This window comes from Antrostomus carolinensis, unplaced genomic scaffold (assembly GCF_000700745.2).
Source record: "Antrostomus carolinensis isolate BGI_N321 unplaced genomic scaffold, ASM70074v2 scaffold33242, whole genome shotgun sequence".
Classification (NCBI taxonomy): domain Eukaryota; kingdom Metazoa; phylum Chordata; class Aves; order Caprimulgiformes; family Caprimulgidae; genus Antrostomus; species Antrostomus carolinensis.
The window spans coordinates 2,177-15,147 of record NW_010298144.1 but is presented as its reverse complement, the minus strand read 5'-3'; the positions used below and the strand labels follow the sequence as shown (position 1 = coordinate 15,147).

General features: G+C 44.2%; 2 protein-coding genes across 2 annotated transcripts in view; one reads left to right on the top strand and one right to left on the bottom strand.

The window, feature by feature from the left end:
- SYNRG (synergin gamma) overlaps positions 1 to 4,804 on the top strand; it is a 34,745-nt gene extending 29,941 nt beyond the window's left edge. The window contains exons 18-21 of the mRNA XM_010162360.2: positions 216 to 364; positions 3,062 to 3,172; positions 3,622 to 3,657; positions 4,673 to 4,804. Coding sequence (XP_010160662.1) covers positions 216 to 364; positions 3,062 to 3,172; positions 3,622 to 3,657; positions 4,673 to 4,804 — 428 coding nt within the window. The remainder of the gene's footprint in view (positions 1 to 215; positions 365 to 3,061; positions 3,173 to 3,621; positions 3,658 to 4,672) is intronic.
- A 6,712-nt stretch (positions 4,805 to 11,516) lies between these two features.
- DUSP14 (dual specificity phosphatase 14) lies at positions 11,517 to 12,698 on the bottom strand. The gene has a single exon (XM_010162359.2). It carries the CDS (start codon positions 12,696 to 12,698, stop codon positions 12,102 to 12,104), a length of 597 nt encoding a protein of 198 aa, XP_010160661.1. The 3' UTR covers positions 11,517 to 12,101.
- Positions 12,699 to 12,971: the final 273 nt, after the last annotated feature.

Below are 12,971 nucleotides of genomic sequence, written 5' to 3'. Positions count from 1 at the left end.
TTCCAAAATGGTATTATTTTTTAGCTTAATCTTTGCCTGCACCAAAATGATGAACAACTCTTCTGCTAAATAAACGTAACTACTACTTTGAAATAACCACCCATGACCACCTTTTGTGTGCCATGCCTATTTTGTGCTATTTCTGAGTTAAAGTTTCAGGAATCTGTGCCTACAGTGAATTCTCTGCCATCCTCCACTGTGTTTTATATCAACAGGGGTTGTTGAAGTCTACAGAGTAACAAAGAGAGTTGAACTGGGTATCAAAGCAACCGCTGTCTGTAGTGAGAAACTCCAACAGCTGCTGAAGGATATTGATAAAGTGTGGAACAACCTAATAAGCTTCATGTCACTTGCTGCTTTAACGGTAAGACCAAAAACAAGCTATGTCTTTACTAAAAGAAATGTCATAATTATATGTAAAGTGACCTCACAGGGTGTCCTAACTTTATAGTTTGTATTTTTCACTTGCAAAATGGAAATGCACTTATTTGTGATACCCGGTATAAAGCTCCCTGTGAGAAAACTGTTACTTATGTGCAAACATGATGTTATCTTACTTAGTGTCTTTGTGATTTAGATTATATCCTATGTGTCTGTGGACCTCTCCAATAAGGGAAATTTAGTAAAATTTAAATAAACCGTTTTATGTAGCCAGAATAGTGTGGACATACCTTGTCTTATTAATATCCCTTTGTAACTGTGAGTTTTAATACAATACGGGAGCACGCTATGTGGGAACACAGGAATAACTAAACTCTTTTCCTTCTCTCTGCATTTGGAAATGCCTATGGGTTTTTTTGGTTCCTGCTGCAGAGTAAATAGCTTTTCCTTCTCTGAATAGAACTGCCAGCAAAAGCTCCATTGCTCCGAGACAGTCTGGTAGGAGCTCGAGAGAATACACACAATTAGAAGGCGAAAAAACCACCTTGCCATTAACCACTGTGCACTTTTTTGTGTGTGTATGTTGCAGGAAATACAATGTGCAAAATTACTTTCTTTAACCATGGTAAAACTTGTATTTTTAGGGAATTATCCATCTGTAAGTGCTTGATATCATCCTGCATAATGGATCCCTGTAACTCAGTACATACCTCAGGATTCTTTAGCTCTTAGTAGCAGTACATCACATCAAGCATCAATAAGTAGATCAATTACCACAGTGATGTTTTCAATGAACATTTTAATTTGTGGCTTCCTTCTTCCAATGCAACTATGGCCACTGAAGATTTTTGCTCTCCCATAAACACTTGTTTATAAATAAAGCCCAGGGTATTTGGTTTCTGCTTGAAATACCCATCTTCATCTCACTGTCGTTCCCTGCAAAACAGGTATTATAAACCTGTTTATGGTCCCTTTTTCCACACTTTTTCCACATTTTAAGCCTCTCCAGTACAAGCAGCGGTGGCAGGCAGGGATCCTTGGTGATGTCCTGTGTTGCAATATCATAATATGAAACTTGTACTTTCAATATTTTACTTCTTGGCAGATGAAGTTGATAGACTGGGATTCATCTGTTTGAATTCTGGCATTGTTGATAGTGACAATCTAAAAAGCTATCAGGATCCTCTCCTGATTTAAACAAGTGGATTAAAATTTAGTTCTTAAAGTGCTTTTCCTTGGAAGATTACGGGGATTACCTCGAAGTCCAAAGCTTGGCTACATATTCTCTGCGCTGCAGCCGTCCAGATAAATTTTAAACATAGTAGGAGCTGTGAATAATGACTTCTCATGCACACACTGTACCTCTGAAGTTATCTAAGAGACAGGGACTCTGGGAGCTCTCAGAATCATCCCTTCCTGTTTCTCCTCTCCACCTGGGTCACTGGAAAGTGTGGAACCAGTATCTTCTTCCCCAGTCACGGATCCCAAGTGATGCAGAAGTGCCAATTAAGTAGAGAGAAGTATTCTAGCTCAGAGGCATGTGCTTGGAAAGGTTAATTTTATCTCTTAAAGGATTTTGTTACAAGGTAATTTTATGCACAGCCTTGTGGTTTTTCACTGCAAATTACAGGATGACCTTCTCATTTGCTTCACTCATGCATTTGGTAAACAAATATTAGAGTGCCTTTATTAATTTGATTGATCTACTTAAAGATTAAAGGGTGTTTTTTTTCAGGATTCCAATTATTCTCCAGCTATTCAGCAGGGGAGCGTGATCAGCATACCTAGAGTGTGGATTAAGAGTACACGTGTTCTGGGATCACACCAGTTTCTTTAAGCTTCCTGCATTTCTAGTTGTTGTTTTTATTTGCACTGCTATCTTCAAGCAAAACTTAAACAGTTTAATACCAGCCTTTATGCAAAGTTTTGAATTATCATTTATCTTGCGGCTGAAATGTAAGATTGTGTACCGGAAAAGTGACTATATTAATTTATTACTGATTTGCAAGCTTCTTCTCCCAACCTTTGCTTCTCTTGAACCTGAACTTGTGTATGGGTGGTGACCTTAATTCTTCCCTGGTTTCATTAACCTTCATATCCCATTTTGTACTGCTGTGCCATATTCTACCTTCAAAAAAACCTTCAGAAAGAATAACAACCGCCCTTTTTTCAGCAGGCAAGAATAAGGAATTCAGGACAATAAACACTGATAGAGACACTACTTCAAATGTGAGCTAGTGAAGGCTGTGCTGGCCAATGCCTCCTCGCAGCTGCACAAATAGTTGCTGCATACCACTGTTTATCTTCGGCCAGCTCTTAATACACGGCAGTTGAAATGGAGCAGCCGCCGCCTGGGCTCTTTCCTCAGAAGTTTCTTCCCCTTTTGATGTGGGAACGTGGAACTGAAGAATTCTTTCCTTTGTAGTCTAAGCCTTTTTCAAGAGCCTGAGTGTTATAAATTAATGCTGATGGAGATTGCCTAGCAGGATTGCAAATACATGCTAATAGCTTTGATTAAATCACACATCAGTCTAGGAGAAAATGTAATATGTCATCCCTGCCGTGCTGCCGCCGTGGTACCCTGGCTCTCGGTAGCAACCAGATCGATAATTTTTATCATGATGTCTGAAACTTTTTCAGTCACTGAAAATGCCTAAATTTCATTGTCTTGTTTCTTTAGCCAGATGAAAACTCACTGGATTTCTCTTCTTGTATGCTGCGTCCAGGGATTAAAAATGCCCAAGATCTTGCTTGTGGAGTGTGTCTCCTAAATGTAGATTCAAGAAGTAAAGTGAGTATAATGGCCTCTACTGTTAAACTCATTTTTAATTTGCACTTTGGACTTTCATTTACACCTTGGGTGTATTTAAAAAAAAATTGTGGCTGTAATTTGTAACTGGAAGTAGCAAAATCTGACCTATAGGTGGGACTCAAATAGTCAATGTCCAGCATTCATTGGGCTTTGGGTATGACACAAATGTGGATAAAGGGGTGAGGAGTTAAATTGTTCATAATGGGGAAGAAACTGGGATACTAAGATCTGAAAAGAATATATATTTTTTAAAAAATAAAAATCTTGTAATGACTTTTCTTTATGAAATGCATCTCTGAGAATCACCACGAGGGGACTATTGCAATTAGCAGAGCTGGGAGGGAATCCCAGGATACGTACAGAGTAATGCCAACCCATTGACATATATTGGCAGTTTTGCTGACTTTTTGGTTTCAACGTTATTTCAGAATGAAGAGAAACCTGTGGAAGAGCTTCCTAGAAAAGTAGGAATCTGTAAAAAACATATTCCTTATAGAATCATTCTAAGTTGAGTGTGGAAGGCTGAAGTGCTAACTGGCTTTCAGCTGTCATTCTCAATTGTACCAATCATGCACCCTTTTCTTCTAGTCATTTTTTGTGACCGTAACACTTGATCTGATCAACTAACCCGCTCTAGAGCCTCCCCTCTGTCTTGTCTGCATGCTTGTATCTTGTGAATAACTTCCTGGTTTTGTGCTACTTCTGTTGTGTGGTAGGAAATTCACTGCAGTGAGTTTCTGAATTTGTAGCTGCCTGTGTGTCTGTTGCAGAAGAGGGGGGCTGTAGGGGCTTTTTCTGTTACAAATCCTGACTTTTGGTTATATGTAGTAGGCAGTGGCATTTTTAGAAATCTCTGCAGGAAATCCAGGGTGTGGGGAACAGGGTTAGAGTATTTTTTTAAATAGGTAGCTGTGAAACATTGGAAAGTATCTCCTAGCAACAAAACATGGAGATGTTTAAAGCTTGTTCATGGCTTCACACATGCTGTCAGAAGCTCCTATTGTGAAGCAGATACAATTAACAGAAGAAAGTAGAGCAAATTCAACCTGAAATAACACTAATCCCAAGAACTGCACCTGCCTCAATCACAGCAAAATCTGAGCCAGTGAAATAAATGCAGTAGCTATCTCCTGGCTGGCGGAACAAGCATTTATCTTGTGTGGACAACATAGCAGAAGATGCATGAAAGAAGGTGAGTTAGTTGCCAGGTGTCAGATCAGACAGCATGCTCATCAGATGGCTCCCTTTGTACAGGGTGTGACAGGCAAAGTGTGCAGCAGGTCTGATGGCTGCAGCTTTTGTCCACCTGCAAGCACTAAAATAAAGTATTTTTTAATGGGTGGTCTGTTCAGAGTGAGAGGGTCCCACCGTGCTGTGCCAGTGCTGGGGTAAGAGCTGTGCTGTATCCATTTTCCACCCTAGTTTTCAATCCTGGAGTTGATGAGACTGTCACACTTGTTTCAATTCTTGTTATTTTAGGCCTTTAATTCGGAAACGGATAACTTCAAGCTGGCGTATGGAGGGCACCAATACCATGCGAGCTGTGCAAATTTCTGGATCAACTGTGTGGAGCCAAAGCCTCCAGGTCTTATTTTGCCAGACCTGCTCTGAAAGCAGCTGCACTGGAGATGGAGTATCAGGTCTATTAGTACAGGACACTCGGGGTAAATTGTGCGATAGAGTAAGTGGGAAGGCTTGAGGTGTGGTTAGTGTTTGAAATGTTTAGATTTTTGTATCGTGATGGGTAAAAGCCACTGTCACCTACAAATTGCTCATGAAGGAGTTCACTGGAAATGGCCAGGGTTTTAGAAATAAGCAGAAAAAATGGTAGCGTGGCAAAAACCGCAGTGTTTCAGTCTTTCTCAAGGTGAAAGTGGGTTAGTGTTTGTAACAAACCAGTCTGGTAACCAAGTGTTTAAACCTGAGAGAAGCAAGTGTACCTGGCTTCTGAGAAATTCTGAAATGCTGGACTGATTTGCATAGAAGTGACCACTTAAATACTTGAAGTATGTATTTGTGAACAAATATTTTCCTTAATGTTTTTGGTGTACGGACCATGATGTTTTTCTTTAAATATTTGCTGCTATGCTATTGCAATGCATACAATGCACCAGTCACAGTAACTTTCAAAACAAAATGAATTATTGACTTAGAAGGAATGAGACTGCCCAGAGCCATTGTATATTTATACTTCCACTGGTCTGTATTGTAAATTATTCTGTGTTCCTGTGCATAGCTGCTTAGTACTGGGCCATAAGGACTTGGAAAAATTGTTGAAATTCTCCCTATCAGATCTGGATTCTGTAGTACAGGCAACTGGATTTTAAAACTCGTAGCCTTTGCTGTGCTGTTGTAAATACAGCCATCCTCCTGCCTTGGACTTGTCCTGAGCTACAGGTATGATTTGTTATGTTCCACCTGACCCTTTGGTCGTTGTGTGGCTGCATCACTGTGGACAGTTGGACTCTGCTGATACAGCCTGTCTGCTCCTCTATACCTATTACCTTTTTTTTTGTATGTTAATATGCTTTTCTTGATGGGATGCCCGTGTGTAACCTGTGCAGTCTAGTGCTGTCTGTAATAACGTGTTTCTCTGGCTCAGAACCCTTGGCTCCTGCTAAGGTGGGTGTGATTTAACACTGAAAGTCACTTTTTGGAAGCAGGGTGTTGCACACCTGCCATCTCATTGCCTGTGGAAGGCAGAGCTCTCTGGACAGGAGGAGGTTAGTGAAGAGACTGTCACAAAATGTTACCTGTACAGCTGAAGTACCCGATTCTCTCTTCAGATACAACATATGCTGCAATCAGTCATGCTAGTCACAGAATTTTAAACATAGTGGGAGCTTCACAGCATTATTTTAAGAGCTTTACCACTATACAGCCTTACCCAGGCTGCACTGAGTGAAGTGGGGTGTATATCCGTCAGGTACAACTTGCTTCTTAATTCTTTGACTTCAGTTTCTCAGTTCTCTAGAAAAATCTCCCTTCTCTCCAAAGATTATCAACAGCTTTTCCAAGTTAATCTCGACTCCGTTGTCAGCAGCTGACACTGACTGGTGGTTGTTTGCTGAAATAGAAGTTGCAATGAGGAAAAATGATGCTTTATATTTAAAAAAAAAAAAAAAAGAGAGAAGGTGTAGTTATACTAAACTATTAATTATAGCAAATGAAAGAATCTTGGCTAATAGGAGTGCTAGGTGTCTGGCTCCTTATTTACACCAATTAAAATAAATCTTCCTACTGCCTGAAATTAGCTCGTTCAGAAAATAAGCAACTTGATTAGCCTGAGCTTGCGACTGGCGGCACAAGTGGCGGGTTTTCAGAGTGTGACAGTCACTGCCTTCTTCTGTTGCCCAGTAATTATCAATGAAAGGGCAGTCAGTCGCTCATTGCTTGCTCTCCATTTCAGTTATTAGGTGTGAAATTTGAGTTACAGCAGTCAGCACCATAGCTTTTGACATTGTTTTCCATCGCAGTGAGGGACTGCTGTGTACATCACCAGGGCGAGTATCCCCCTTGATGTTTGGGGTCTCCTCAGCACAGTGAGCCAGGGCTCACTCTCACCTCCTGAATCACAGAAGCACTTAAGCATTGTCTGACTCCAAGCAAATGCCTCGTCTCGCTGCTAGCGAGGGGACTTCTCCAGTGGTTCTGAGTATCTGGCTGACGCAAAGGCTGTTGCTTATGAAATGCTATATTGGGAAAAGGGAGTTTATTGTCAGCCTGGGTTTGCACTGCAGCTCCTGAACACTCAGCTAGATAGGGGTGGTTTTTTTTCTAATTAGAAGAGAATGCCACAAATAAACGAGGCTAAAACAACCAGTATTTCAAATACAGTCCCAGCTATATTGTCGGAAAAGCGTTTTTCAGTGATGTTTTTCCTTGTACTTGTTCCCTCTCTGAGATGTACCCAGCCTGTCTTTTGGCCCATAAAAACCAGGAATCGACATTTACAGTGATAATTGCAGCAGAGCTTACTGAGGGATGACACTGCTGCTCGCCTGCTCCCTGCAGAAGGGGAAGCAGCAGGCAGGCAGCATCACTGTGTTTGTGGCAAGCGGGGAGCCTTCTCCTGAGCTGCACACCTTTACGTCACGGGAATACACCACAGGTTTGGCGTGTAGATACCCTCGATAAAAACATTGCACAACGAGGATCATCTCCTTACACCTCCTGGTTGTTAACATGACTCACTGTTGCATTCAGCATCTTCTCAGCTCTGACATTGCCAGCCAAAACCCGGTGTCCTTGCAATCCGTATCCAAGGTGACGGTATTTTCTACAGTGCATTGTAACAGACCACGTTCCCCTGCTTCCTTTGCATACAGGCTGATGGACACGCTGCCTCTCCCTTCGCTTGTGTTGAATTTCATAAATGAAACTCCTTTTTCTGCACGTATCTGTCGCTAGAAAAAAGTGAGAAACATAGGGGTTTGTTTTATTTATCGTGTGTTCTGTGGAGCTGCCTTGGGATTCCCTATGGAAAGTGATTTTTCTATATATATATTTATTTGGAATTTTAAGAGATTATTTGCTTTATTTAATGTATATATCATTTTGCCCCGTTGTATTCCTGATGCTTCTGTGCTGTCTTTGTGCGTCGTGGTTCCTCCTCAGCGTCAGGAGCACTGGGGAGCCCGCAGGCTGCTCCAGCCCGTCCCCTGCCCGGCCGTTGCCGTGTCCTGGTTTGAGTTTCTCCCCGGATTTGCTGGCCACAGGTTATCTGTGGCGTGGGAATTGTTACGCTCTGCACTTGACCATTCCTCTGACTTTTCCTCTCCGACAGCAGCTTCTCTTCAGCTGGGTTTGTTTTGAGCAGCTCCTTGAAATTCACGCAGTATATCTGAAGTGATAGAGAAGTTCAAGGGAAGGTTGAGAAGCAGCTCATGAAAACTCAAGGAATGCTCCGATTTCCAGTTAGCTACGTGTCAGATTAATTAAACTTGAAACAAAAACTGCCTTTTCAATAAAAGCTGCTACTGTACAAACTCCTTTTTCTGAAAGATTTTTTCTTTCTGGACCTGTATTTAATTCCAGCTCTCAATGTTAAAATATAAATGTCGTAACTGTATGACAAAAAGTGGTCAGAAAACTGTTCTTTATATTGTGGTTCTTCATTCTGCCCTCCAGGCGAACGTTATTTCTCTTCCAGAAGTGGTTTTGCAATTAGCAGCTGGAGCTGTTGGGGTTTGTGCTGTGCTGGAGTCACTGCTGATAGTTGAAATCCAATGAGAATACGCGTTATTAATTGACTGTAGTACATTGTTTACTCCCTTAGTTCTTGCAATGATTTATAAATCCTTTGTTGAGATTCAAACCTTGTATTCAATAAAGAGCTCATTTCATATCTGACCAACCTGTGAAGTGGCTTGTTCCAGGATGCAGCTAGAAAAACCCAAAGCCATTGCTTTTGCTGCTTGCTGCTACCCAAAGGTTGTCGCCTCTGGTCGGAGCTCCGTGGGCGCTGGCCTGGGGGCTCCTCCTTGGCAGTGCTGGGCAGGGTGAGATCTGCTCGGGACTTGGGAGGAGCCTTGGAAGGTTGACAAAAGGGGCCTTAAACATAATGAAACTGTAGAAGCAAAACCTTCTTTGTGGCCAGTGTTTGAGGATGTCTCACCCAATAACATATAAATATTCTTTGAGTGATTAAGGTATCGACCATTTGGCAAAGCCTGCGGGGAGCAGGGAGAACGATCGTCCCTCGGCTCCAGCCGCTGTGCTTACAGCAGCGCCCAGCTGAACTGTGGCTCCGGCTCCTCTTTGGTTTCTGGAGATCTGAGGATGCACAGAAACGGGATTTTGAGGGGGAAAAACCACTGATGTCAAATATCTTGTGTTGGAATGAACACAAGAGGAACTTCTGCAAAGAAATACCTGCAAGTATGAATACCATTGCACTGCATAATAGAATCTGGGGTGGGGTATTTCAGGGGAATTCTTTATTACATAATGTGCTTTATTAGGCAATTACATTTCTTATAAGCTTAAATTTCCTTTTTGTTTAAAAGTCAGTCTTGATGCTTTCTTGGCTGAACATTATAACATCCTCCCATCCTCCCCTCCCCTCGGTACGAGGGCACTGTGTGCATAAAGTCTGTGTAAATCCTCAAAATGGAGACATTTTACCTTCCAGTTTTCATGTAGGAAATACTGTTCAATTATACACAGACCACTTTTTAGGTCAAGTTTAATTTTGAAAGCAGATTTCAGTTTCTAGTATTTTTTTTCCCTTTGAAATGTCATGCTGTCAGAGTGGCTCCAGACTAATGATTAGTCTTGATTTTTAATCCCTCGTTCCTTTCCTTACCATTTCCCTGGTTGCAGTTTAACTCATGATAAAAACAGGGAGATGAGTAGAATGTATTTTTTTTAAAGGCCATTCAGTCTCCTGTGTCTGTCAGTGGCACCAGGACACAACCACGAACCCTGAACCGCCAGCAGCCGATGGCAAAACTGATTTTTATTTCAGTGGGCCAAAACTTTGCTCTTGCTCACCTGCAAAGGCAGGAGGAGACGTCGCTCTGCCAGCGTGGGCTGCGCTTTGTGCCCCTGGTACTGAAGGACACAAAGATCCACTTGTTGATATTGTTGGGAAAATCCAGTGGTGAAGTGTTGTGGGTTTTTCACATGTGGTTTTGTCCAAGTGCATCCTGTGTAAAGGGATAAAAGGTTTGTGGGGGGAATGGGCTCTGCCCACGTGCACGCAGGAAACCTTTTCACTGCGGGGAGTTTGCAGGAGCTCAGCACAGTCCGTGTCTCTGTGCACAGCTCTGACGTTAACACCGTTCGCTGAACCTGTGGCCGAGCTCGTGACTTCCCTGCCCGCAGGGGTTCCGAGCGCTTTCGTCCCTGGCTGCTGCCACCCCCCCCTTGCTGACCTCTGACAGAGCCTGGAAACTAGAGAGCTCCGCTTCCTTCCCCTGGTGAGTAACTTCCAGCAAGTGGCACTTGCCCGGGCTGGTAAAACTCTTACCTCTGCAGGAAATTTGAAACCTGATTTCTGGGTTGGAACCGATCACAGCCTCTGATCTGGATTTCTGTGCCAGCCAGGTCTGGTTTCACTCCCGATCCAAACGAGGCGGAGGCCACGCGCATAGGTTTGTGTCGGTGATAACTGTGTTTCAGCCCTGGCAGCTTTTAGTCTGGGGAAACCAGAATCCTACTTGTGTAGCAACCCTCACGCTGTGCTTCAGCTCAGAGAAAACATCTCACCCTGTCTGCTGTTCCTTAAAACCTCAGCTGGGACTTCAGAAGATAAAACTTTTTAAATACCCAAATGAATCGCCTGGTTTTTGTGAGGAGGATCAGGAATTGCAGGACACCTGGATGGATTGGAAACGGATCAGCCAGGTGCCAGGAACAGCTCGTGGCATTTTTCACAAGACTGAGGTCCAGATTTGTTGAAAGCCAGTGCTCAGCGTCACACCGTGTTCTCGCTGTTACTCGAGATCCACGAGGCCGGTTCTGAAGAGGAAACCAACACGTGTTCTTGTTTAATCTTTATTGATTTTTTTTATTTATTTTTTTTACAAGTATAGAATCTCGTTTAAATCAGAGCTATCTCGGCATCCAGCAATCTGCGAGTTCCTCCTTCAGAGACGCGACAGGACACCAACGTCTCGTGGAGGAACGGACTTGCCTTGTTCTCCTGGGGGTCCAGTGAGGCTCTAACAAAACCAGTCCCTTCCCGTGGCAGGGAGGGGAGCGACGTCCGGGAGGCAGCGGCTACGCCACGGAAAGGCTTCTCCCACCTCGCGGGCTGGAATTGTTCTCGTCACGCACAGAACAAGGCAAAGCTTCTCCGTAAAGCCGTCCTCGTCCCGGGGGTGAACAGACGCCGTTTGGCGCAGAATCATTCCAGAATGCGACGTAACCTCGAGGACGTAAGGGAGCGACTCAGGAATGGGCTAAGGCAGGTGCTGCCCGTACGTGGAGCTCAGTCATCATCGAGCAGTTTTACCTACGTCCAATGTACTGGTTGATTGGATGTCAGAATCCCCAGCCCAGCCCCTGGGGCAGGCGGCCGTGCACACGCAGTTCCCTAAATGGTTCTTTGGCTGCCCAGTGCCGGGGTGGGGGTTTAACCTCTCGCTTGTCTTGAGCCACATTTGGACAAGATCTCTGTCCACTTTCCACCCACAAAAAACACCAGCGTTTTTCAGCAGTGTAAGTGTATTCTGGGACTATTGCCCTGGCATGGAATGAGTGAAAAAGGATCTTGTATTTATTTGATTTGAATAATTCAGATTTTATTTTACTCGTGGCTGACACCGACTGATTTCACTCTTTTTTCGTTTTTTTTTTTTTTCTTTTTTTCTGACTTTTAATACAGATTAAGAACTGACTAAAGATCTCAAACACTATATACTGAGAGTCACTACAGATGTTAAAGAAAACACCAGCACTAGCACCACAACCCTGCACACCTGCCTTCCTGGCTCTTGGAAGAACCCACTGCCCTAGAGTAGGACCTTGCTGGCTCCGTGCTAGTGCCGCTCCCTACCCACTACAGGATTTTGCAAGGAAGCAAACAAGCTATTAACGAAATATCCAGGCTACCGCATCACAAAGCGCGCTTTGTTCATTAACTCTGCCGAATGCCTTTTGGGCCTTTCCTCGTAGGATACTAATAAACTGACTAAAAAAGGGAGGGAGGCTTTATGAAAGGAATAAACTTATAAGGAGACCTCATTTGCTAAATCAGAGAAATGCGGATGGGGGAGTCCCTGTAGAGAGAAATGCTTTGAAGGGAATCGTTGGCCTTGCGGGTTAGTGAGGTGAGAATTACTTGAGGTTCTGCTGTATGGTAAAGAACCAAAGCTGGCTGTAGAAGGAGAAGGGAATGTCTCCAGTCTGGTCGAGTCAGAACAGCGTGTCCCTTCTGTTGTGCTTCCCGTCTGCAGTCACATTAAATTCCCCAGTAAGGCATCAGGGGTCTCCTCTCTCTCTCGTAAACGTCTGGGATGATGCCATATGGTGTCTGTACCATTTTAACCGTCGTCTTCCCAAAGAGCTTCCTCTCGTAGTCTATCAGTTGCCTCCAGAAGCCCACGTTGGGGCGTATAACGGGGCGTCTCGATTTGACCCAGTTGTATGCCTCAAAGAGGGACACCTTGTGGTACTTCATCAGGTAGGCGATGCAGAGGGTGGCCGACCTGCTCACGCCAGCGGCACAATGGACTAAGGTGGCCCCGTGCTTCCGCGCCACGCTGTTGATCTTGTCGGCGACGCTGTCGAAGTACAGGGAGATGGGGGCGTTGGGCATGTCAGCCAAAGGCACTTTCACGTATTCAAACTGGGGCCAGTTAAAATTGGGAATCTCGATGGTGGCGTTGATTATGCAGGTGATTCCCCGGGACAGGAGCAGGTGCCGGTTGGAGGCGACGCTGCCCCGGCTCAGGTACAGCGAGGGGGTGATTTGGGCGATGCCCCCGAGGGCACTTTCGGAAAGCATTCGTGGAGCCATCAGAGTTCTCGGTAAGGAGTTGTGGCTTCTGGAGGTCATGGAGGATCTTGGCACTCACGCTTCCATTATGGGAAGAGATCCAACGAGATCTTCAGCCAAGGGAAGGGTTGTCTGGCCTGGTGATGCTGGGACAGCAAAAGCTTCCTCCGTTTAATCACTGCAAAACACAAGCAACGCCACGTGAGCGGGGCAGCTGTCCGAGGAGACCGCGCCTGTGCGAGACAACAGGAAAACCCAACTCGCCCTGCTGTGGCCTGGACAAACTCCTGCTGGCAAACCTCCGTGGGGTAAGGTGGTTCAGGGTTTGCACAG